At 40.0% G+C, this 27,839-nt stretch overlaps 1 protein-coding gene across 1 annotated transcript in view; it reads right to left on the reverse strand.

Moving 5' to 3' along the window:
* The window catches only part of NLGN4X (neuroligin 4 X-linked), a 289,234-nt gene that overhangs the window by 116,595 nt on the left and 144,800 nt on the right, over positions 1-27,839 (reverse strand). The window contains exon 5 of the mRNA XM_064573691.1: positions 1,873-2,025. Coding sequence (XP_064429761.1) covers positions 1,873-2,025 — 153 coding nt within the window. The remainder of the gene's footprint in view (positions 1-1,872; positions 2,026-27,839) is intronic.

A 27,839-nucleotide genomic window follows, 5' to 3' on the forward strand; every position in this document is an offset into this window, starting at 1 on the left:
TTTTCTTAAATTACATATATGTATATATATGTGCAGACATATTGTGTGTGTGTGTGTGTGCACCATCCTCACAGCGTTTTCCAGATCTGCACATCATTTCACAAACCGGCCAGATTGATAGGAGATCTCTATGTAAAGCTGCATAATACCGCTTAGCTTGACAGGGGGAAAATCAATTTGCTCTGAAATCTAACCTTTTAAGGAATGTCAACACATCGTGCACGCAAGAGAACATTTTGTTACTCCACCAAAGCAAGGACTTGCTGCAAGTCCATGGCTTCATTCAGAAAACAGAGCCCAGAGCTCCTCCTCAGTGGGATGGGACTACGCACAACCCTACACACTGTCCTCTTTGAAAAGGCTCTGTGCAGTGCTGCAACGCGTGGTTTCCTCTCTCCACCTCTTTGTTAGAATGGACCTTTTGTAAGAGATCAAGAAACACGATTTCCTGTTTCAAGCACCAGCGGCCAAAGGGACTAACCAGAAGCCGCTGGAAAATGTAGGGACGCGCACGCAATCAGTGCTACGTGAAGTTAACTAAAATGATTCTACCAAGACCTGGCTCATGAGACCTACAAAAAAAGAAAAAGAAATAAGATCACAAAGTGAGTGGGCTCTTGATGCTAAAGCTTTTTACTTCCTTTAAAGCAAAAAAAAAAAAGGCAAAGAAAAAGAAAAAGAAAAGAATGGAAGAAAAAAAACAATGGGGAATTTCGGAACTTCGAGGGCTTTATTGATGTTCCAAAAGGCACAACTTGGCAAAACATCTGTAGGCGATTTGCATTTCTAAGTTAGAAATGCGTTTCTACCAGACACCCCGCTCCAGGGGTCTCTCACAGGTGAATGTCTTCCCATGAAAAAGAAAAAAAAAAAAAATGTTCAAAATAAAATTAAAACATCAAGGCAAAAATAAAATATTCTTGCTAATATTTGCCTACTTGGAGATAACATTCTCAGCTGTATTTTCATTTCATACAGCTCCATTGTGCCCTTTATTTATCTTACTGTAACCACATTGTGATATACACGTTTCACTCTGCAGAGTCACACTGTGAAAGACTCAATTTCCAGCACCATCTTAAAGCATTGCTGTCCTGAAAACGTTTTTACGTACGCCTAGGAATACCAGTCACAAAGTGTACAACAAGCAGACAAAACTGCAAAGGAAGATAAATCTGCAAATATTGCCCCCTGCCAAATCTGTATTTTCTCTAAGTTCCCCCGCTGGGGAAAAAAATGAAGGAAACATCAGAACAAATGGAGAGCCACGTTGGTGGATTTCCATGAACTTAGCAAGCGTCCTTTTATGGTAAATTGTGAACTGTTGCAAAAATTCGATCAAGAGCTGAGCTCCATTGTATGCAACTGCAATGGTCCTTGTGACCCCAAAGCAGGGGCCCAACGCACACAGATAATCAGTGTAAGGAATTAGGTGAAAGGTTTTCCAACACAAGAGAAACAAAGTAACGTAACTACTTAACCACAGAAGAAAGCCAATGTCTATGGCTACCATCACCTGTTAGCAAAGTATCACCCATCAGCAAAGGTGTTCACTCTACAGAGGTGTGTAGCCTCCCAGGATATTCTCGCGGCACCCCCCGAAAAGAAGAGTTTCCTTTTACTTAGGTGACCTTGGAGTCTGCCTTTTGTTTGAGGAAGGGTGGGGGTTCCCTGGAATACAATCCAAGAATTAAGCAGTGCAAGCTAAGAAGGCAGACCCTGCTACAAACATCTCTTGCCCCAACCAGGAAGCCCAGGGAGGCAGAACTTCCTACGCATTGGACTAACACGGTTCAAATCCGTCAGTCCCCGCACAACGAAAAGCGTTTGTCACGGCGCCTGGTGCAGCGTTGACATGAGGCAATGACTTACCTAGGATGCCCAGCCGGTAGTTAATGGTTATCACAATGACGTTTCCGTAGCTTGCCAGAACGCTCCCATCTATCATATTGCCGGTGCCTTCCATGTAAGACCCGCCGTGGATATAGACCATTACCGGCTTCTTACTGTTCTGATCATGGATGTCTGGAAAAAAAGTCAAGTAAGGAAACACAATAAAAAATCACACTGATTAACAGAGGCTAAGGGCAAGGGACATGGATTACTTTTCCCTGTTTCGACCGGAATCAACCAGGTGTCTACTTTTGAGTTATATACACCTTGATAAGACTGCTTAAGAAAAGGGGTCCATGGGATGATGTTTTCTAGTCCTACAAATGGTATTTTGAGAAGCATACAGACATTTGAAGTCATAGGAATGCATGTGTACATTGCTGTATATATCTAAAACATTGAAATATAGAGAATTTAGATGAAATACTTATTTCCTAAACAGGGCTCCAGTCCTAAGATCCGACTTATTGAAGAAGCACGTAGCATGATGTTTTCAGCCTCTAGGTAGGTGTGAAATCAACTTCAAAATGATCATTGCTCTTTACTATTACTGCCCTCTTCATTCAAAGGTGAGCTTACAGATTCATTCTCAACCTCACAATGAGCACACAAGACTAGCAGTGAGACTGTAAATGCTCAATACGGGACAGATGACGACAAAAACCAAACAAAGGGTGGAAAATTATCAACAGAACAGAAATGAGTACCATCGAAAACAAAGCAAAACAAGATGCCCAAGCAAACGTCTTTGTTCTAATTTACTGGCTGTAGTCAGAGCTCGACACATTTAACTAACAAACACGAAAACCACATAATAAAAATGACACAAGACTCTGGCCTCAAGATGGAAATCGTGAAATGCTACATATTTTCACAGGGACTATGAACTCCCATTGTGATGTGCAACCAATGGGAACCCTTAGTCATTCCTTTGTTGCTTTACTGAGCAGTGATGTAAAAACAATGTTTTGCAATGGTCTGTGAGCACAGAAATTCGGAGACCATGTGTCCATTTGCAGAAACTGCTTTCTAAAAAGGTATTGATTACGTAACCTGCTTAATCAGTCCTTACACTTCTATTGAATGTTTCAGAAGACTAACCTCAGTGATGATTATTTCTGAATCTCTATGTATATATATGGATATATCCACACATATGTGTGTGTAAATAATTTAAATATCTGTATGTTATCAAAAGAAACCCAAATGTACCCATGTACATTTATTTTCACCTTTTTATCAATCAAGGCTTTTTTTTTTTTTCCTCTCTTAATTCACCAAGACACTTTTGAAATATCAGAAAGGAATTTCAAGGAAATGAACCACTATCATTTAGATGGTGGCTGCTAATAAAATGAATTATGATCACAATGTCAGAACGAGTTCACTGGCTGCTTCACTAAGGCATGCATAAGGCTCGAGAAACCCACTGGTCACAGTCAAGTACAGGAAAGAGTATCACGGCCCCGTGGTTCTGCAGATAATGAATAGATAGCAGAACAGATCTTATTTTCTCAAATAAAATGCAAATATAGAGTAAAAGTCCTTTATTCATCATCTAAGCATCATGCACTTCGTGGGATTTTGAAAGACATGGTTGTTCTGGAAAGGTGTGGCGTTGTGCATGATTAATTCCTCTCTCTCTCTGGATCCTGATTTAGTGGATTTGCCCTCATTTCTTTTCCCAGTACATGCTGTTGGCTACTGCAACGTGGGAAAGGAATAAGTAGAGATTTTGAGGGCTGTTTGAAGGGGTTTCCTTGGAGAAAATGTTAGGCTAACATCTCTGAGCTCTCTAAACCTATAGAACAAGGTTCCAATGATCTTGAGGAAGTAATAACAAGATGTCCTATTAATGCAAAGTAAAAAGAAAAAAGAAATCACAAGTTATTGCTATTCAATGAAAATTAGGGGGCATTTTATGGTAAGAAAGTTGCATTTCGAGCATTGGGAAAACAGGTCCTAAGCCTCAAACGGAAATGCACAAATAAGGGATACAGAACAAGAGGCAAATGATCTTTCTGGCTGGGCAACAGGAACAAAGAAAAGGTTTGGGGTTTAGTTTTAATACATTTTTTCTTATTTTTATGTGGTCTGATAGAATCTTTTTAAAATTAAAAAGAGTTTTTTTGCTTTAATACATTTTTTAATTCTGGTAAGACTGCAGGTATTCCGGGGCCGTCTGCAAAGGACAGGTGGACGGGCAAGGTGCAGGATATGCTCCCCCCTAAGGCCATCACAAAAGATCTCGCAAACAGACGTTCAGAGGTAGGGACAGCCCTGCGAACGCAGGGGAATGACAATAATAGTAAAATAATAACAATGTGAAGAGAGGCAGGCATGAAAGCAACATGGGCCAAACTTCCAGGATTGCAGTGGATTTAGAAAAGAGGTCAAAGCCAGTAACGCAAGCTGTAGAGGGGAGGGCCCCCGGAGGGACTTCTCACTGCCTGGGGGGGTAGAACTCACCGGACGCTTCCCTGCCTTACATTGCCTGTCAGCCCCAAACCCAAAAGTTCTTCAAGGGCCTTCGTCCTCTGTGGTAAATAAACGGAGGTCCGTGCATTTTGCTCCCCCTTGATGGGAGAATGGTGCTTCTCACCCACCCTACGGGGCCTGCACGGCAACATACTTGGGCCGTTTGCTTTCTTTGAAAGTATGGATTCTGCTGAAGGCATCGGGATACCTTGCGTTCCTTCTCGCTCGGAGGCCACTATCTTCCATATTGTCAAGAACAGGAATTGACATCCGGTGTCTAATCTGTCAAGTAACTTGGGATCCTTCACGAAGCAACTTTCCATAGCAACCAAACATTTGGGGGTGGGGTGGGGGCGGTGACTGGTGAAAAAAGTTTTCAAACTAGCCAGGGTGGGAAAAGGAAAAGGCATAGATGTAGGGTTTCTGACCTTTTTGTTTTCGGATCTATGCTATCCCTGTTCCCCACCAACCCCCTTAAATGCTAAAGAGCAGCCCTCAGAGAAATAACATCTCGCTAAAATATTTTTTCATGTATTTCACTGTGAACCAGAGAAGATTCTTTGAAACCTACTTTTAAATCCATATATTAAAAAAAAAGAAAAAGAAAAAGAAAAAGAAACAAACAAAAGCAGAAATGCCAGACACCCAAAAAGTTGTACGAAGGTGTCTCTCAGAGTTTGGCAACTCATAGAAGGAATTAAGAAGACCAAAGCTCCAAAATACAATATAACTTACAAAATAACCTTTGGAAGGAAGAAAAGAACATATACATGCATGTTCTAAAATTTCATTTTCTCTTCTTATGACCAAGCCAAAAAAAGAAAAAAAAAAGGAAAAAACAAAAAGAAAAAGATGCGCTTCCTTGTAAATAACATATTTTTTTTTTTACTCACTTCATATTTAGAAACGTTTATACTTCTCACAGGTGGTTTGCATTCATGTACAGGGTCCTTGGGACTAAAAGGGACAGTGGTTTCCAAACAAGAAGGAAATAAAGAAGCACACGAACGTGTACTCATTTCAGAGAAGAGGAGGAAAAAGAGATTGAAATTAAAAAAAAAAAAAGAGAGAGATATAAAACCATGCATCAGGGTCGAGCTTTGAAAAAACAAAAAATACCTTCATCTTCACCACGGTCATTACTCCTTATATCATCTGCGTTTTTCTTTGTGTTGGCTCCTGGGGTCATATTGAGAAGGAAAATAAAGGGAAAAAAGAATTCAAAAACAACAGGTTTGCAAAAAAAATCAGAAGAGAGAGAGATACCACCCAGTAAAAGAAAAAAAAAATGTCACACAAAAAGTTGAAAGTTGTTACATTTGGATTTCAAAAAAATGAGATAGGGCAATGCAAAATGCATAAAAACATAAAGATGTCAAGAAGAACAAATTCAAAATGTTACTTGCAAAAAATATTCTCTATCCTGTGAAAATGCAGTTTGGGCGTTAAAATGATAATACTGCAAAAAAAAAAAAAAAGAGCTAATGTGAGTTCGAAAAAAAGAAAATTAAATTATTAAAAAGGATCTCCCACATTCTTAAAAGAAATGCATATGAAGTATTCAATGTTCCTCTAATTTTAACATGTGATAATCTACATAAATTCATGAAATGTCACCAATACACTTTCGTTAGGACATTCCACAGGGTAAGAGAAAACACATTTATGCAATAAACACAGAAGGACTTTCAATAAGACACTTAAAATTGACATTCATTTCATGCAGAAGAACTTAAAACAGAGCATTTCAAATACAGATCAGAAATGTCAGTCAATTTGTTAATTTAAATCATGACAGTCACCTCTCATCAGTGATTAGAGAGCTATTGCCCAGCACTTGCTCCTGTTCAGTATAAAAAGAAAACAGCAACAACACAACTACCATTTTCAATAAGGTTTTCTTAAGACAAGAGAAAACATTATACATCACGTTCTCTGTGTTTGAAACACTTATTAAATATTACTTTGGTGTCATTGCTCCTTGAATTTAAGATAAATAAATAAAACCACCTACCTTGATGACCTGTAACATAAGCTAACCTAAGAATCTCCATGGGAGGTGGGGGCATCCCTTAACTACACCAAAAAACACTCTCTTACACATTCTGTATATAGAATGCACCATTTTGGTTTCTCCTATTTTCCAGACACAACACGCTAAAACATTTCACACTGCTTGAATTGTTTGGTTAATTAGCTCAATTGTCTTCTTTTTATAGACAGACATGGCCCCGGGGGAATGGGTATCCCAGATCCAGTAACTTCAAAAGTGCCTGAATGACATTCTTCTAGAAGTTCTACTTAACTCAAAGGAACTCATCATGTTTCAAAACCAAGATTTGAAGTTGCTGTTTTTGTAGGTCAGTTACGGTTTACATATTGTCCATTTTATGCGGTTCAACACTTCTTAGCAAGCAGACCTGGGTGGATGGGTGGGAAATCTGATTTGCTGATTTTTGAGGCTTAACTATTCCCACTCTAGATAATTTCAAGCCTCTAATTTAAGGTCACTGAAGACAGCCAGGAAGAGGTGTCTGGGACCCCTTGAAACTCCAGGTTACCAGTAATTCAACCTCATCTACCTAAAAGCAGAGTTGAGTCTTGTCGGAACCCACCTGTTCTCCTTACAACACATTCATTTCCAAACCCTTAGAAAGTATCATAACATTGATATGTCAATCTCTTACAGTCATTAGCTTGATACCAAAATCTATTTATATCCAACAACAGCACTGCATTGAAATATCACAAGAAAAAACCTTAAAAAAAATCAAATGAGCTTGACTGTCTTTGGGGATGTTTTTGTCAGGGTTTATCAGTCTAGAACCTATCTCAAAGCGAACTCATGGACTTGAATTTATGATGAAATTGTGTACAGGAGCCTAAAAGGGACGCCCTTCCTAAAGTACGCGACATGAAACGATACACAAAACGGTTTTACAAAACAAGTCCTCTCATTTTCGGGAAAAAAAAAAATTCCATTCATTCATGGAAGATTTTATAAGCTTCTATAGAAACAGGCCAGTTCTTTCATTTAAAAAGAAAAAAAAATGGCTGGAAAAAAATTAAGGTGTAGTCAAATCCACAGGAGTGAGAAGGTACTCCCCAATTCAGCAGATTCCTTCCAACAAAATGTGTTCCTTTCAAGTTTGACTCCCTCTTGTTCTTTTTTTTTAATTTTTTTTTTTAAAGATTTTATTTATTTATTTGAGACAGAGAGAACGAGAGACAGAGAGCAGGAGAGGGAGGAGGGTCAGAGGGAGGAGAAGCAGACTCCCTGCCGAGCAGGGAGCCCGATGCGGGACTCGATCCCGGGACTCCAGGATCATGACCTGAGCCGAAGGCAGTCGCTTAACCGACTGAGCCACCCAGGCGCCCCGACTCCCTCTTGTTCTAACGCAGCGTCCAGAACACACGCTCTCAACATGGAGAAGGCGTTCTTTAATGAAGACCCCACAACTGCACTTTACCCTCCCCAGGAACACGTCCTTATAATCCTGCCCCTTCCTGAATATTCTTGTTGGGAATCTCTCTTCTCTTCCGAGCTGTGTGCTGTGTCCTAGCGTGAGCCCAAAGTCCATTCCGCAAGCCAGGTGTCAGGGGAGTGAAACGCCAGAAACCTCCCCTAAGACCCACCTCTCCGTACCTTCAGGCTCACTGTCAGGGCGCAAAATGGGAGTGATCTGAAATACGTCTCAGGCTGGATGCTCTCTGTTCCCCAACAGAGAGAGCAAAGGTCTGAAGATTAGTAATGCTTTCACAATTTCCGTAACGTATTTCCATCAAGGATAAAGTAGCAATCCGGGATAACCTCCTGCCTCTTTGATTCCCTGCCAAATTTCTCTGTTAGCCAAAGTGTGATTTTTAAGACTTTTACGGACGTATGACTTACATATCATAAAATCAACTCATCAAAGCATAACATCCGCTTTTTCATGGACTTGTGCAACCATCGGCATAACGAACTAACTTTAGAACATTTCCATCAATCCCAAAAAGACTGTGTCCAACTGCGGGTTCCATGTTCCTATCCTCAGCCTCGTTTATCTACTTTCTATCTTTCTAGATTCGCCATTTTTGAGTGTTTTGTATAAAAGAATTCATATCCTATGTCGTCTCTAGTGTCTGCTTCCTTTCACTTAGCGTATTGTTTCCAAAGTCCTGCATGCTATAGCAGGGATCAGTTCTTCATTCTTTTGTATGGACGAATAATACCCCACTGTATGGACACACCAAATTTTGTTGTTCCATCCATCAGTTGATGGGCATTTGGACTGTTTTCATTTGGCAGCTCTTATGAATAATGCTGCTATAAACACTTGAGGACAATGTTTTTGTTGGGATATTTGTTTCCCTGGCTCTTGGTTAGATATCTAGGAGTGGATTGCTATTTTATAGGGCAAATTGATATTTTAAGAAACTGCCACACTGTGTTCCAAATCAGCTGCATCATGCTGCATTTCCATCAGCCGGTATAGGGGTTCCAGTTTCTACATCCTGTAGCCAAGCCTTGCATTATCGTTTTGGTGATAGCCATCTTAAAGGGTGTAAAATGGTGTCTCCTTGTGGTTTTAATCTGCAGCTTGCTAATGACAGAGCGATGTCCAGCATCTTCTCACGTACCATCTTCTTTGGTGGGATGTTTGCTCAAATATTTTGCCCATCTTTAAAATGGGGTTCTTTGTCCCCTATTATTGGAATATAAGTGTTCTTTACATTTTTCAGATGCAGGTCTTTTCCCGGAAATATGATCTGCAAATCTTTTCTCCTAGTCTGGGGCTTCTCTTTTGCTTTTCCCAATGGCGTCCTTTGAAGTGCAAAAGTTTGCTGTTAATTTTGATGAGGTCGATTTTATCAATTTTCTTTCAATGCTTGTGCTTTTCATCTCATATCTAAGAAATCCTTGCCTAACCCAAGACCCTGAAGATCTTCTCTTATGCTCTTTCCTACACTTGATCGTAGCCAAAAGGCCAAGAAATGATGTCTTATGCTCTTTCCTAAACGTTTAAGAGCTGTAGTTCTTACACCTTTTAAGTATTTGAGTTACTTCCAGTGTATGATAGGAGGATAGGGTTGAAATTCATTGTTTGCATCTGAATATCCCATTGTTTCAGCACCATTTACTGAAACACTAACTTCTCCCTCATTAAATTCTTGAGACACCATTGCTGAAAGCCGGTTGACTATAAATGCCAGGACTGTATTTATTTCTGGACTCTTTTAATTATATTCCATCCTGCGTTTCTCTCCACAGGAGCCCCCGACTGTCCTGATGAATATAGCTTTAGAGTATGCTTTAAAACGGGGAAGGAGAAGCTCTCCAACTTTCTCCTGCTTTTTCAAGATAGTTTGCTTATTCTAGGTCTTCTGCCTTTCCACACGAATTTTCAAATGAGCTTGTCAACTGAAGAAAAAAACCCCACCCACTGAGATTGTGACAGAAAGTGTTTGCCCAACCGCAATTTTGAATTAATTGTAGATAGCAAGTGTGACCCAGAAACATAATTAGATATCACCTTTAATGTACTATGTGTACTTAATTTTTCACCCTTTTGTTCTTTTTCAATAAGCTGTTGCTGTATTTTTCCTTGCAAATATAGCTAATTAAATGACCTCAAAACCAACGGAGTTCTCTTAAATATCTAATTTCGTTAGAATCATGAACTATGGAAAAATAGGCTCTGCTGGACTTTATTCCTGAGTAAACCCGTCTTGTGCATGCCAAAAAAAAGGCATTTCAAAACCCATACACACCATGAGTTTTTTTCCTCCCTCTCCACATCTACACCTTCCCCCAAATGCTAGAAAAAATACTCCTTTACATCTAATAATTAGCCTCTCTATCAAACCTCCATGGGGAAATAGCTCTAAATTTTAAAGAGAATATTTAAGCAACTTCAAACAAATATATAACTGTTCCATTATTAAAATTTAAGTATGATTTTATAAATAAAATATCTCAACGTCCCTGGTCCTGAAGGATGTCCATCATTTCTTTATACCTGTTCTCCTCATGTTCTGTTTTTGTGCTCTAACTCCATCATTTCCTGAAGTAAGACTATTTAAAGGAGTACTTTGTACGCTAAATGGAAGAGAAATACTTCGTAGAGAATTTATGAAATTTGGGGAGGAAGCCCACAGAGATAAAGGGCCCTCCTGATCACATCATATGAAGGGTGCATGTTTGTCCCCATGACTCATCACTGCTGATGTTGGCCTTGACCACCTGGCTGAGGTATGTTTGCCAAATTTCTCCACTGTAAAATTACATGTTCTCTGCCTCTCTCCGTATCATACTCTTTGGAAGGAAGTCAATATGCACAGCCAAACCTCAGGAGTAGAGGTTGAAGGAGAGGATCTACATATACTGAGAATATGGTATGATACAGACAAGAGGGAATGAAATTTGTAGATGCAGTTAAGAGTAAGAATCAGCTGACCTTTAAATAAGGGAATGATCCAGGATTATCCAGATGGGCGCAATGTAATCAAAAGTGGATTCAGAGTGGATTGAAGAGGGGGCTGTCAACCAAGAAATGCAGGTGTCCTCTATAATTGAAAAAGGCAAGGAAGGCATTTTCCCCTAGATCCTCCAAAAGAAGAATGCCATCTTATCAAAACCTTGATTCTAGCCCAGTGAGATCCATTTGGGATTTCTGACCTCCAAAACGATAAGATAAATTTGTGTTGTTTTAAGCCACTAACAATGTGGTGATTGATTACAGCAGAAATAAGAAGCTCATAAACCCTGTTTTATTTATTCATTCAGTCATTTATGTCAATATGAGGTTATGGATATTTATTTTATACTTATTTATACAAATTGCTCAAGCATTGGCCAGTGAGAATGCTTTTTACTTGGCTTCTGTGCCCCTTCGATCTATCCCCATCACTGTGATTTGGTTTTGGTTTTATTTGGATTGTTCTGTTTTGTTCTGCTTTGTTAGCGCTCACTTGCTATAAAGTGATCCAGGCTCAGCTTGTCTATTTCCTGCCCCATTTCTAGAATCAGATACTTTTCCAAGGAGCCCAGATTCCTTCTACTTGACATTTGCATTTTACAGGTCAAGAAGCTGAAGGAGACCAAAGGTGGATGACTTGCCCAAGCAATGCAAGACCTAGTTGGGGACCCAGTGACATCATAGACTTTACAGCACACACCCGTGTCTCGAATTCATACTGGCTGGTGACAGAGTAAAAATGTTCACTTCATTCCCTTTACTCATCCTGCTGGTCTCTCTATTACTACAACAGTTATTTCATTATGGCACTATTCTTAAATAAACTGCAATGTTTGCTTAAATGAGGGGGACGGATGCTGCTCTAGGTACTTTATAACCATCTGAAAACTAGTCAGGAATGATTTTGGCCCCCCACTGTACAGATGAGACAACTGGAAGGAACAGAGGTCCAAGTACCTTGATCCAAGAGATCAACCTGCCACAGTTTCGGGATTCCAACCCAGGACCCCAACACATCACGTCAACACAAAAGGCAACATCTGAGCAAATGGGGAAAATTGTTTTAGGCAATGTGATAAGTTAGTCTCTGGCGAGGTAGCTGTGTTTGGCATCTGGAAATAAATGATAAAACACAGAGATAAGTAAGCCCTAAGACCTTATTTAGGTATAAAATTAAGCCAATGAAGTACAGCTGGTGTTTAGGGCAAGGCACCACCTGGACCTTGGAAATGATGGTTTGAAGGAAAAAAGACATTCTAGAACAGGAGTAAATGCAGAGACCTGTCTGATTGGCGGTGGGTCTCGGAATCATCAGAGTCTCATTTATCAAGGATAGCCCATTCTTAACGCAAGACTGTGGCAATGAACTTGAAGGACACACTTGTGTTTTGGAGACACTCCTAGGCGTTAGTGATAAAGAGATTTTTTTAAGACATGGCAAGCCATTGCCTCCAAGGACTCAGAATCCTTAGGCAATGCTCTACATGTAAAATACTACCCAGCTTTATTAAACACTTCTTGATAATCCCTAATTTACCTTGATTTCAACATTATTATATATTTACATTAGCATTGTATGACTTTAGAAAAGAATACCTTGCGGTGATTGTACAATGGAATTTCAATGGGATTTTCTTTAACACAACTGTTTAATCCCATACCCTTAATGACTCTAAGCCAATCAACTCATTCTATTATAAACCCATAAAGCATTTGCTTCGGGCCAAGATGTAAGCTTAATATCTCTCTAGGTGTTTACAGATTTATGCTAAATTAGTTCCATTTTTAAAAGCATGTTATTCTGAGATCCACAAAGTCACTGCTAGCTTAATGATTTCATTTCTTTGGTAATTATATGCAATTTTAGGTATTTATGAAAATCTTTCCAGGTAATGGATTTTGGTTTATATTATTATTACTTTCAGTTTTAGAAACTGGGAAGGATGAAATTCAGCTCAAAATACTTAACAGTATAAAAAACAGTTAATAAGAAGGTGGTAAATAGTGTTAAAATATCTTCAAATGCCTGTCCTTCACCAAGAAAACCCATTCTTGCCGCCATGGCCACACCTCCCTGCTGGTCAATATCCCAACAAGCTTCCAAGATTTGGATAAAACCTCTCCTTTGCAGGGTCCCTCCCTAAGAACCCTTAAGAAGTACCTCCCTACTATAGTGTCTAGCTAGCATCCCCCAATACAAAGTTCCCAACGGAAATTCCCATAAAAACAAAGACAAAGATGTGAACATCATAGGAAACCAAGAACAACAGAAAACATAAGGCTACATCTGGTGGATTTCTATCAACCCTATTAAGGAGCCTAAAGAGAGTTCAGTCTTGCTCAAGGATCTTCCTATGGTACTACCACATTGGGAATTGTTCTATAAATGTGATAGGAAATAAAACATTTGGGACCTCCCTGCATGTAGCCATGTATCACAGAGAAGAAGCACCTGTCTATACAAACCAAAAAAAAAAAACGAAAAAACCTAGGAAATGTTGCCTGGGCATTATTTCAGAAAATCTCCTGTCTCCAACATCTCTAGATATGGGTTTAAATTAGACAAAATTTAAACCAGCCTAAACATACAGGTGAGAGAGCGGGTGGGTGCATGGAAATGGCCAGCAGCCAATTGCTGCAGAGTTGGACAATTCAGGAAAAGCCGTAGGTGCTCGATATCCTTTTCCGCACACTCAGCTAGTACAGAGTATTAGAGTGTCCACTAACGCTTAGAGTCACTACTACTTAATTAATACTTAATGTCAACTAATACTTACTTCATGTCTTAGTAAGGGACAGTGCAGCCTGGAAGAGTACCTTGTTGGAAATGGAATTTGAGGGTCAGTTCAATGGGTCAACAACTGCTAAGGGTCTGCATCGGCAAGGAGTCCCCCAGATATGTGTGCTGGAGGCCTGGGGCTGCCCTGTTGAGTGACAAGGACTCGCCGGACGGCTGGTACAGGGAAAGACCTCTCACAGATCCACCTGCTGGCACACATCTTTGGTGGGTACATCGTGACTTGCCCAAAGATGAGGAAAGAGAATGGGAATGGAGTGGCAGAGAACAAAAGATAACCACAACCTTCGGAAAACTCTAAGGGAACATTTAGATAAACCATTGGCCATTTCTCATGGAGTAAAAATAAGATGTAATTTCTTCAGTGCAGAGGCATAAAAAGAGAAGAGCCTGAGACAGAAAGAAGAGGAAGAGCAGGTCAAGGGAGATGTTGAGATACAGGAAGTGTAGAGAGAGAGAGAAATAAAATGCACGCTCTTTGTAAGGAAAAACTCGTAAACCCAAGCGTAACTTAGATAGAAGACGCCACGGAAGTAAGTCTTCAGGGGGAAACTAGGTGCACACTGCGTCTATCCATTTGAACATCTTCATGTAAGGATAATTTGGAAGAGAACTACCATGAGGAGAGAAGAACTTTAATAGAAAGATACTCATGATCAACTCTTGACGTCTCCTCCGGTGTAAAGACCATCAAGGTTTCCAAATGCAGGAAATCACAGGGTGCTCTGCAGCAGAAGGGCATTTCAAATGGCAACCATACACCAAACAAATTTACCGTAAGGAATCCGAGCACATTCTGATGTGTCTTCTGGTGACCACTCTGATGAATAAAATGTTCATTTCTTTTAAAAGAAGACTATGTCATGAGCCACCAGGAATTATGTTTATGGTAGGGATGCTGAACATGGTTCAACGGGAAGAAAGGGTGGTATTTCATTGGTCTCATGAACCATGGAAAGAGCAAAGTTGAATGGAAACCAAATGAAAGATCAAAGGCAAACTAAGGATTTGAAAGACAGCAAATAGCATTTGGCACAATTGATATGTTTCATTAAAGGATTTGAGTATCTGGAATATTTACTTTGACGGAACATTTTTGTAATCCTGCCAATGAAGTGCAGACATATCCTTACATGGAACACGCCCTGGAGAAGGGTGAACAATGTGAGTTTCCACTAAAAGCGTAAACAAGTAAATGATGTCACGATCATCATTTTTCAAGATACTGCTGCAAGTTCTAGTCAATATGTTAAAAATATGTCATGAGAACTGAAAATATTCAAAAGGAGACACAATAAAGTCATTCTTGCATATGATTATGTACACGGGGGAAATAATTCAGAACATCAACTAAATAAATTAGGGTAGATGAGGTATTAGTTATGATGTTATGAAATCAATACACAAAATCAATTTTCATACATACGAACATTAACATATCTAAATAGAAAGCCGTTTCATATTAACAATAATAAATGGTCTGATCATACCTTATGAAGCATGTAAGACACACTGTATAATATAAAATCTGAGATACATAAAAGACTTGTCTTTAATCAGAAGCTTCTGGTGGCAGAAATTTAGTGTGTAACAATATCAATGTATTTTTAAAAATAGTAAGATTTTTTGGCAACAACAAAATCATTCTAACATCGATTCTGAAAAAAAATATGTAAGTGTCAATAATTCTGGCTTGAAGAAGGTAAAACCAGGTCTTCTGCCCTCATTATATTATTTATTGTACTTTCAATAATTTTAGCCTGAGTATGATGAAGTCTTTCTATTTAGAAAGTACCACTAGCTAAATATTTGAAAAAGAGGGAAGCATAACAAGTTCATCTTAGGGCAAAATAAATTCTGGATTAATTAAATATTTATACTTAAAAAAGCAATGATTATGTTTACCAAAGTATTCTATAAGGTTTAGGGTGAGATTTTGAGCCAACATATATTTATTAAGAAAGACAGCATTTATTAATAGAGATGCTGACATTTTTGCATTATACACACATATACACATACATACACACATGATTATATGGTCAGGTTTTATTGTGACATTCTCTGCATGTGGCCATGATTGTCTATGCAGACACACACCCATATACACACATACAGATATATGCGTGTACTTTTATCATTTATTAAACAGTATATATTTATATGTGTACATAAATATATATAACTTAAAATGATAAATAATAGAAGCAAATGTATATAAAATGTACATATATACATTTTAATGAATAATAGAATCAGTCAGGAAATATATATGTATATTTTGTACAAACACATACACATATACATATATATTTAATAAAGAATAGTATCACTCAGGAAGTATATATATTTAAATTTATACATAATACATATTTATTTGTATACATGTTTATTTTGTATATCTATAATATGTATTTATTTTGTATATGTACTTCTAACATACAAATATATAAAATATAAATATTTAATAAGTATTAATAAGTATTTATTACATATATTTACATTTATATATAATATATATTTATTTTGTATACATTTATTTTGCATACATATAATATATATTTATTTTGTATATATACTTATACAAATATATAAAACATATTTAATAAGTATGTATTATATATTTAGATATATTATAAATATTTAATGAATATTATTATATATTTATATGATAAATATTTGGTAAGTATTGATAAGTATTTATTATATATCTATATATTATATTATAAATATTGAATGAGTATTTATTATTTATCTATATTATAAATATTTGGTATTAATAAGTATGTATTATATATTTATATTATAAATATTTAATGAGTATTATTATTTATGTATTATAAATATTTTATACATATTATTAAGTATTTAATAGGTATTAAATATATAAATACATGCTTAATTAAATATAATATATAAATATTTGCATTTTCTGTATATATGTAAGACAAATTTATATTATGTAAGTCTACATAAAATAAAGAAAAGGGAGGCTCGCTGAAGGGAATCCAAAGGAGAAGTCATGTTGTGTCCATCAGCCATGTTAGTAAGTCAGGGACAGAAAGGGAACGGAAACGAGTCGTGAAGAACAGAAGCGGGATGATGGAGAAGATGGAGAGAAGCAGATACCTGAGGGAAACCAGAGCTGAGCATGAAGATGGTATTTCTGAGTTACCAGCCCTGTCGTTCGCAGAATAATGCAAGGGGAGGTAAGCCGTAGCAAAGGCATCAAAGGCTCTGCTGACTGTCCCCACCCCGGGGGCCCCACATGCCCGGCTGGGATGACTGAGGGCTAGAGATTCAGGTATGCAGGCATCCTCAGCTATGCAGGATTTCCCAAAGAAGCCAAAGGTGCTGGCCAGCCAGAAAATGCTCCAGGAGGCACGTGGCGGAAGGATGAGATGAAGCATGAAAGCCTGGAAGGGCAAAGAGCGTCCTAGTGTGGTGGCCATCCATCCCTCCTTCTGCTCCTGTGAGTCTCCTCATGCACCCTTTCCTGGGGCTCCAACCCATTTCCATGCACTTGGAACAATGTGTGCTCTGTCTGCCCATGTGCTTGCCGTAGCTCCCCAAACGTCTTTAGGATGATGACAAACACACAAAAGTCTCTCTCCCCTGAAAAAAGTCTCTGCAATGCCAAGTGCAGATGATGACGGAGCAAGATCTATCAGGTTCTGGTAGAAAACCTTTGCCAACCCATCCTTTAAGAAGGTATTTTCAGAGATGAACAGACTCCAAGACTATATCCTCCCCAATGCCTAGTAGAATTCCTAGGAAGCAACACTCCAATCATCTAATAAATCAAGCACAATTAAACTCCAGGAAGCTCACGAATTCAAGGAGGATGAAGTCAAAATAAAGGTAAAGAATGGGGAAATTATGGGCCAGAAGAAATAAAAATTATACACAGAAAAATCACCATTTAAAATACCTTATGAAGTACTAGAACAAGGCCAAGTAAACATCATTTGTCAAAAGAATATTTTCACTTAATAATGCAATAAAAAACTATGTATGACAACCACACCCAATAGTTCTTAAAAATTTCAAGTTGTAACAGAAGAAACTGAAGATGAATGGAAGGTTGCAAATGATTGTACTGTGTTCAAGTGAAGAAATTCATGCAAAATAATTTTTTTAAATCCTAACAACAAACAAACAAAAAAAAACCAGTCCCTACAAATCAGGGTGTGATACTTTCTCCATAGTACCTGTTGTCTTCTTCAGAGATGCAACCTCACAGCATTTGGGCAGCTATAACACAAAAGCACAGATGAAGGGGGTCTTAAAAAACAGACACTTGTTTCTCACATTCTAGAGGTTGGAAGTCCAAGATCAAAGTGTCCACAGATTTGGAATTTGCTGACACCTGCATCTTGGTTCATATGTGGCGATCTGCTCATGGGGTTGTCACATGGCTGAAAGGGCAAGGGAGCTCTCTGGGGTTTCCTATTCAAAAACACTAATCCCATCATGGGGGGTTCCCCCTGATGATCTGATCACCTCCGAAAGGCCCCACCCACCTCCTAATACCATCAACTTGGGGGTTAGCCATTCAACCAGTGAAATCTGGGAGAACACATTCAGGCCATACCAGATGCGTAGACAATATTTATGTGCATGAATTCATTTCATAGGATGCTTTGTTCCTCCTTTCATGACTATGTGAAATGCCCATGTGGGAAACACAGCACAGAGCCAGGACCAAAATCTCCATTTCTTCCCTGTCAGAACTACAGAATGCTTTGCATAGGAAGGCAAGTTGAGTCTTCCTACTGTCCATTTGTTCTAAAAAGCTAGGGCTGAGTAGATGGACCGCAAGGAGACTCTGTCTTTGCTCTTATGAAGCCCATAGTCTCCTAGAATATGAGACGATTAATTTAATAATCACACCAAATTTTTAAGTTCCTACCATGAAAAAATTATGCATGGGCTGGTTACCATGTGACTATAACATGGCAATATACATCTTGGCAACCCACTAATAATCTGTCATGGTTGGGGGAATTTCCCCTGAAGAAGCAAAGGAGACGTGCCCTGAACCAGGATTTAAAAAGATGAAAAGACATGAGAAAACATTCGGTCAGGAGAGTCCGATAAAAATGAAACCGGGGAGTTAGGCAGCATCAGACCATGGGCAGAGCTTGGGGGTGGACGGTCATGCACTGAACAGCATCCCCAAAACTCATGCTGTGAGAAGTCAGCGTGAGACCTTATTTAGAGGGTCTTTGTCAATGTCATTAGACGAAATCCTCTTGGATTTATGGTGGCCTCTCAATCCAATGATTGGTGTCTTTCCAAGAAGAGAAGACAGATGGAGACACAGAGACAAGGAAGTGATGTGGACACGGAGGCAGAGAACCCACTAGCCAAGGAACACGGGGGGTTACTGGGAGCCCCACCAGCAAAGAGGGAGGCAAGGGATGGGTAGGTTCTTCCTCAGAGCCTCCAGAGGAAACCAACCCTGCCCACACCTTGATCCTGGACTTCTGGGCTGCTGAGCTGTGACGGAATACATTTCTGTCGTTGTAAGCCACCAAATTTATGGTAGTTTGTTATGGGAGTTCCAGGAAACTCCTATAGTGGGCATTTAACAATGGGGTGGTGAGCATACCCTAAGGCAACGCCTAGTGAGTCAATCCCTTCTAGAATCCCAGCTAATTGGGTATGAGCTGCACCTGTTAGATGACAGAAGTATCCTCCTGGGATCTGGTTACATTACATGGACTTGAGATGCGATGCCAAGGGCTTGATTAGAATATGCTGCTGTGTAGGATTCTTGCTCAGCCGACCTGAGTAAGAGACTGCCCATGTGGTAAAGGGGCTTTTGGCAGCCTGCAGGAGCTGAAGGCAGACTTCACTGGTCGCTGGCGAGAAAGGGGCCACGATCCGACAACCACAAGGGACAGAAACCTGACCACACCGCGGTGAGCTCGGAAAAGCAGGAGCCCCAGACAGGAAGGCAAGGGTAGCTGATACCTGTGTCTCTGTGGGACCCTGAGCAGGGAACACAGCTGAGATACACCCAAATTCCTGACCCACAGAAACTACAAGGTGAGACATGAGCATGATGTTAAGCCACCGAGTTAGTGGTAATTTGGTTAGCCGCCAAGGAAGACTAGAACCTGTGGGCCACCAAGGTAATCCTTTGAAAGGGATGGCATCCTCTGTCATCTGCTCTCTCTGACTGCCCGTCTCTAGTTAGGGAAGGAATCTGTGCAGCCAGCCCCACACATTCCCTCCAATTCCAGGTAATGTGCATTCTGTTCGGGACTCAAGCAAGGCAGGACCAGCAAGCCATCTGGAGTCTAGCCATGTGCACGGGCATTTGGGCTGCCCGTCCTTTATTGGAATTAACGAGCATCACAGATACCATGATTTAGCCATGGCTTCTAAACGCCTAACAGACAAGGCACCCGGCAGCCCTCAAGGTATTTCCGAGTGTAGGCAAACGTTCCTTTATGAGCCCCTGACATCTCAAATTGTACCGCCACTGGAGAGAGAAAGCAGTATCTGGACTGCATCTGAGTTTCCCGGGGTGTGCTTTGTAAAGCTTTCTCTGGTGAGCTTTGGCTCTTTTTCTTTGTCTGTTTCCCCTTTTGATTTATGTCCCTCTGTCCACCTTGGTTCCATGAGCCCCCACTGAGCCAGCATGCTCAGCGGGGTGGACATCCATCATATGACACATGAGATTAACGATAGAGGCTGGAAAGATCCGGACAGAGGTGGATAAAGGAAAGGAATTCCCCACGAGCCTGGAGCCTGCCTTGTCTGCCAAGCCCCACGATGCCCTTTCGGTGTGTAAAGAACAGACATGTGGACCAAGGTGCGATGCTTCGGTAGAGGCCGCAATTATCTGCATCGTCCGAGGGCATGTACATAGAGCCATAACTCGGTACGGAGCAAGCATTCCCACGTCCGGCACACATTCCAAGGAACACAAATCATTCCCTTAGCAGCTTGTGAGCAATCGGGAAAGCTTGTGTTTCTCCATTTGTTCGTGCAGCAGACTGGAACTCCATGAGCACGCTGGCTCGGGGCCGGGCAGAGCCGCGGCGAGCGTCCCCAGCCTCGCCCAAGGGGAGGCAAGCCAACGGGTTCCTTGCAGCTGGGATGGCACAGGATCATCACAAAAATGAGGAGCCAAAGAGGGTTTTTGCTTTTTTTTTGAACGGTCAAATCACTGTCCTTACAAGAATGTGGCGATACATTACCATCTAGAGAAGCGGCAACCTCCCTGAGTTATAGCATCCTTTCATTGCCATGGAAATCCTTCAGAAAACACCACCACGTTTTCCAACAGCATTCCCTACACATAATCCAAATTGATTCTGGCTCCTCAAAAAAAAAAAAAGGAATCTCTCAGTGCCCATTTTACTTTGGAAGCTCTCAAAAATGGTGAGCTAACTAAGCCTTTCGAAGGAGAGGTATTATATTTCGGTTGGATGCTCTCCTTCCTATTGGAAAGGAACACCAGGAAACCATCGCTTTAGTTGCCACGTGACATCACATGATGTTTTTCACGTCACCTGGAAGAGTGTCCTTCCTTTACTCATGACAATAGGGCCACCTTTGTATTCCAGAGTAATTTGCAAAGAGAGCAACGATCTATAATAATCCAAGCACAGATGCTACTAAAAATCAATAGGTTGCATGTATTATGAGCATTCGTTAGGAACTAATGATTATTTCCAAGTAAAATCTTTTTGGCTGTCATTTACCAAAGAGACGGAGTTAAGACACATAAGGATTTTTCTTTTTTTTGTCCCCACACGACAACCTCTCATGTTCTTTGGAGGAATAGTAAGGTGAGCTGCATTCTAAAATCCATCCAATTTAACCACAGATCCAAAAAAAAGTGTTCCGTTTGACCCATTTCTTCCAGTGCTGTGTTTGGAATTCTTGGAGGAGGATAAACGTACACATCTGAAAAGAGCAGTGAAAGAGGAATTAAATTCAGACTGGGGATTCTCCACAGTGATTTGATGCCTGATGAAAGCTGCAGGCTTGCCTTCCTTGCAGGCTTTTGTGGTTCTCCCTTAGGACCCCCAGAACAACCCTCGGTCTCCCAGTGTCAGTCAGCCACATCATTCAGGTGGACGAAGGGTCAGCTACACTACCGTCTCAGCAAACACAGCTCACAGTGATGGGAGGCTGGTGGCCAGCAGCTAAACTCACTGAGCGGAAAAGCTCTCCAACTGCCTAAAACCCTCGAGTATCTGGCATATGTCTGCTTTCCTCCTGCCACCTTGGAAGTCCAAATCCACCCAAGTGGGAGTATCCATTTGCCCACTTTACTATTCCAGTCCTGTTTCCTAAGAGAGGGACACTTGATGCAAACTATCTGTTGACAACGTTAAGCTTCTCTAGTGTCAACCCTATACCATCATCCATGATGGATGCAGTAATTTTGTTGTTCATACCCTATTCCTATTTCATTAAACCCAAATGAGGAGTCAACACCATCAGGACAGAGCTGTAACGGTTAAGTGGGCAATTTCACACCGTGGAGGGATGGATAAGTGGAGCCGTGTGATAAACCTCAGCGTAAGAGATTGAAAACTAAAGCCAAGCTCAATGTCACGCAAGTGACCACTTTTCTGTTTTGTTTTGTTGGGGCTAAAGGAAGAAGTCAACCTCCCTATCAGAATTGCCTGGAAACATGTGTTAATTGGACAGCTAGATGAGTATGTGTAACATGCACTATTGCTTTGAAACCAAATAATTAGGGAGAACTGACAGGAGATCAGCCAACACTGCATTAGCATCTTTTAACCAGATATTATGAGTTGACAGACTGAGTGAAGCCGAGCAGATTGGGACCAGTTCGCTGTGAAGATAAATTCTATTAATGAATCCAACATGCATGGCTTTGGACACAGAGTTACAAAACGGTTCATAGGTCACCAAGACAAGGAGGCTATTGACAAAAGTCAGCAGAAGGAGGTGGATGGCCTTTTATCTAAGCAAATGTCGGTGGTAATCGGATCAGCCTAAAGATCAACCAATTTCTTAGCTCCTGGGGAGGGACTTCAGTGATGCTATGAATATTTTTAATGATACAGGTTTCATGAAAGAAAGCAGCATAGGTACACAAAGAGAACAGTCTGAGACACCAGCATCCAATAGGGACGTTATCAACGGTGCTGACGTAAGACGTCAAGATGATTTGAACCAATAGTTCGTACTGTCCTAGGATCATGTTTGAAAACACAAGTATGGCAAAATGCAGTTTTATAACGTTGACGGAGTAATGTGCCTACATCCTTGGTTTTTGCCTAGATGAAGAGGCACTATTTCGCCGGCTATGGGAAAAGGGATCTAGGAACGTGGCCACAAGAAAGCGGATTTTTGCCTGCTGTCGAGAGGTGGTTTGATTCTGCAGAATCAGAGGCTGCATAGGGATTACAGGGTCTCAAACAATTTTCACACACACACCAAGGCTGAGAGGACCAGGCAGACACCCAGAGGAAGTTCAATAGTATGAAAACCATGAAGAGGCTCAAAATCATTTAGAATAAGAACCAGCGACTACTCTATTAATAGTTTATCAAGCAGATTAAGTTACAAAGTGCCTTTAAATCTTTTTCATATTTAAAACAATTACAGTGTACATCGTGTCTATATGTAAGGCTCACAGGTGTCATGATCACGTGATTATGGCTGACCCTCAAGCTGATTTAACGTGATGCATCTCCACGGAGGCTCGAAGTTCTCATTTTTTGCAAAGTCTACTTTTTTTCCTGGTAATTGATTACATGGTGTGATGTAAAGGAAGATGTTACATAAATCGAACCATTACAAGAAGAAGGAGAAGAGGAAGAAGAAGAAGAACCACCACCAACAACAACCTTTATTTCCAAACTGGTAGAATGAAGTGTAAGTCAACACGAAAATGCCTCCCCATGAGCCAAAAGCAACTTAGCTTCACACTCACTGTGGGTAGAAACTACATTGAGTTCCAACCTAAAAAGTTCTTGACGTAACAGGTCTGATCGACTCATCATAACAAAATAAAACTTTTACATGTAGTATAATGAACACTTCAAATTTTGAAAGATCAACAAAGAGATGTTATAGACACAGTGAAATTAATCAACACGGTACAGCATCTTAGGGTTTGGGGTGGAATTTCAAGCATCATAATCATACTGAAGGGACAAGAAGTTTCCAGTAAGTTTTGATAAAACATGTATATATATATATATATACACACACATATACATGTATGTAACATACATATAATAACTGAAGCATTGGTAGCTAGGATATAGAAGAAATTACAGTTTTCACCTCTAAGACTAATTTTAAGATTTATTTGAGAGAGAGCACATGAGCAGGGGAAGGGGCAGAGGGAGAAGCAGACTCCCTTCTGTGCAGGAACCCCGATGCAGGGCTTGATCCCAGGACCCTGCAATCATGACCTGAGCCGAAGACAGACCTTTAACCGACCAAACCACCCAGGCACCCCAGACTAATTTTTTTTAAAGATTTATTTATTTGAGAGAAAGCACATGCACACAAGCAGGGGAAGGGGCAGAGGAACAGAGAAAATCTCCAGCATACTCCCCATTATGCACAGAGCCCAATGCAGGGCTGAATACTAGCACCCTGAGATCATGACCTGAGCCGAAATCAAGAGCCAACAGCTTCACCAACTGAGCCACCCAGGTGCCCCTAAGACTAATTTTTAATAGTCACCATTTGATGTAGACAATTTTGATGTAGACAATGTGTTCAAGACATCCAGCTATGTGACTTGAAAAAAGCAAATCAAAGTTTCCACTATACAAACATCATTAAAGACTGCATGAAAAAAACTATCTGGTAGAAAAACAAAAGGAATGGAATACAGACAAAATAGTTATTCTGTTTAAATTGTTATTCAAATCCCTCCCTGAATTATTTTGCAGGTTTATAAAAATGACCAGTTCGTTGTTAGCAATTTTTATTTCGAGCATATTACAAGCAAAGGGAATTTTACGCTTTTTTAGGAAAAGGCCTATCAAATTAACAAGTTAAAAATAAATTTGGTACATTAAGTTTACCTATAATTAAAATCATTAAACATGGTTTCAAACAAGCAAGATCAATTGTGAACAATGCACTTTTATATCAGATGCTTTGTCTGTAGACAATCTGAAATTCTATGCCATCTGCATCACCTACTTAAAAATACTGACTTAAGAATACACAACAGAGGATTATGGATTCAATATGATGGATGTGCTTCCGTTCATTAAAGGATGAATCACTGAAAACTTAGTATAAAGATAATCCTAAAATACCTGACCTTTGGTCTCCTGAAAAATTAATCATGGAGCTATTTTATAGTGAAGAAAACACAAGGAATCCATATGAGAATCCGTATTGATCAAAATGTATTAGATTTTGGAATTAACTCAAAAACATGCATTGCTAACTGGAATTAAAAACAAAACAAAACAAAAAAATATGCATTGGACCACAGCAGACTTCAACATGTGGGCTGGAGTCACTACTGTGTATTTGGACAACTTCCAGAAAAGCAGTGAATATGATTTTGTTGGTAGCTGTATGTCACCTCCCAGTGCAAAGGAAATTCGTAGTATCTATAAGTTAATCTCTCTGTTAATGGTAATTCTCTGGTAAAGTAAGAGAAGCCGAAAGATTCAACCATTCATGGGAATGAAATCAAGCTCAGCTGTAACACTGCTTAGAGCGGAAGAAGACAACAGAGGCATAAAGCACCCCTTGACAAATTTCAGCCCACACTGATGGGGTTTTCTTCCATTTTTCACTATTGTCTGAGATCCACAATCATCACCTTAAAACATCTGTTGCCTTATTCTCTAATTATCTACCCCACACATGCTGGCAGTTAATTATACATTCTCTTATTCCGTAATTACAATCTTGTTGGTTTTCCCAACAAGACTTGAAGCTCCTCATGAACTGCATCAAAACCTGAGATTCTTTTGTGCTAACCGCCCTACCTGCATGGCATGGGATCTTCCCAACAAATTGTTTCTGCCTGATAATAATCAAATGTCACAACATTCAGTGGGTTGAGAAGAGGGTAACCCAAACTTCAGCTGGGACACCACAATAAGACCGTGACCAGAAAGGATGAGAACTTCAGCCAGCCACTTATTTACTGAGAAAACACTTGGTTTTGCTCCTTTTATCTCAACAAATACGGTTTTGATGTCATACCTTGTTTTCTTTTGCATCACACCAAGTACCTTGTTTTGTTTTGTTTTGTTTTGTTTTTCCACATGGCTCAAGGACTCTTTCCTGAGCCAAGGAATTTCAACAAAATACCTAATATTTTATCAGGCGCATATGTAATTATATAGTTAGCTGCCTCCCCCTTACTACACTTGGGCAGAAATTGATACATTTTTCTTTTTCCGTTTGCGTAAATCATTCACAGTGGTACAACTTTAGTTACGGAGAATCCAAAACCATAAACTCGCTTCTTTCTCTTACTCATTGCTATTGTTTGAAGAATCTGTGCTGTTTATATTTCAGGGCAAACCCTGAGAGTTGTTCCAACTCAGACACGGAGAATTGCAGGGAAACAGGCAACCTATTAACTCTTTTCAAACCCTAAGAGCATAGACACAAAAACGCTCAGAATCCTGTGGGACCTGGTAGATAAGTTTCTTTCTTTGGGTTTCCAAGATGGAGCTAGTGATACCTTCTCTTCCTTGGAGTTGTAAGAGTCATGACTTTGCAAACAGCCTTAGTTCCCATATTAGCATTCTTAATTCTTGATTCTCGCCCAGCAAAATGCTAGCCCTGGAGAAATCCCAACTTTCATCCAGTGCACACCTGCACCCTTGCCCATGAGCATAGATGAAGGAAAACACGGACCCATGCTGACTGGTCTCACTTTCAATTCATGATCATAAATGTGCAGGAGGTTCAAACTGGAGATCATACTGAATTTCTCCAAAAATTTTCCTTTGAAGATTCCCTAAACAACCAACACCTTCTCTGGCTTCCTGCCATCCCCAAACCCCCTTGTCCCATCTTCCCTGTTGGTTTATGATCTCACAATTTTTTTTTTCAGTGTAGGAAGAAGCAACAATCTAAAGAGAACATCCATAAGTCCCCATGAACCCATTTACCCGTACACCAGCCAACAACTACCCCATCTTCTGTGCTCCTTTGTTTCCCTATAGGTAAATGGTAGGGCTCCCACCTAAGACTAACTATTACCCATCCAATTCCATCAGTTTACCAATCCAACAACAAGACACCCCTCTCTTGCTAGACTGGAATCGCTTTCCTCTTGCAGAGGAAATCCAATCTGCTGATTGTGTTATTATTCGAAGTACGTTCCAGTCCCCTGTGGGGAAAAAAATATACCCTGGCTGCTCTTTGATGGCAGGCTTGGCCAAAAGACTTACAGTGTCCCTCCCTGGGAAGAATTTTATTGCCCCACCTCAATGACATGAGATATACCTGTTTGATATGTTTTAGCCAATCATGCATGAACAGAATTTAAGAGTGCCATTTCTAAGAAAAATCCTTGAGAAAGCTGATGTGGCTCTGCCATGTTTCCCTTCCACTTTGCCAGAACATCAGAAATGTGTCTGCACCCTTATGTTGGGTCCTGGAATGAAAAGAGATGGAGAAGAGCTGAAGCGAATCCCTGAAGAACGCACAACATGAGAGAGAAATAATGCTCTCTAGTCACATGTCCTTGACATTTTAGGGATATTTGTTAATGCAGCATAAGGCAAGCTAAACTGATTGATACAACATGCCTCTAGATCATTCCTATTGCACGATCTAGAGATCGTTAGATGTGCTATTAGACCTTCCATCATATGAGAAATACAATAACTTTCTCTTGGGTTTATATATCCCTCCAACTGTTGCCTAGTTCTCTGCTCCTTTACAGGAAATCTCTTTAAAATTGTCGTCTACACACCCAGACTCCAATTCCATGGCTCCTATTCACCACTAAAGTTACTCCAACCAGGCTGGTCCACGTAACATGTCACCAAAATTACTGCTACTCTGGTAAAACTTGCCCATGACCTCCAGGCTGCTACGTCGGTGGACTCAGACTCTGTTTTCTCCTTTCTGTTTTTTATCTTCAGACTCTTCATGACTCTAAATACCACCTATGTGGACTAGTCCAACATTTTCCTCCTCAGCATGGACCTGTCTCTTGAGATTCCCCTAAACTCAGACATCCACTCATCTATGGGGTA

Source organism: Mirounga angustirostris, unplaced genomic scaffold (assembly GCF_029215605.1).
Source record: "Mirounga angustirostris isolate CCGP_5_RB_7025 unplaced genomic scaffold, mMirAng1.0.hap1 SCAF_11, whole genome shotgun sequence".
NCBI lineage: Eukaryota > Metazoa > Chordata > Mammalia > Carnivora > Phocidae > Mirounga > Mirounga angustirostris.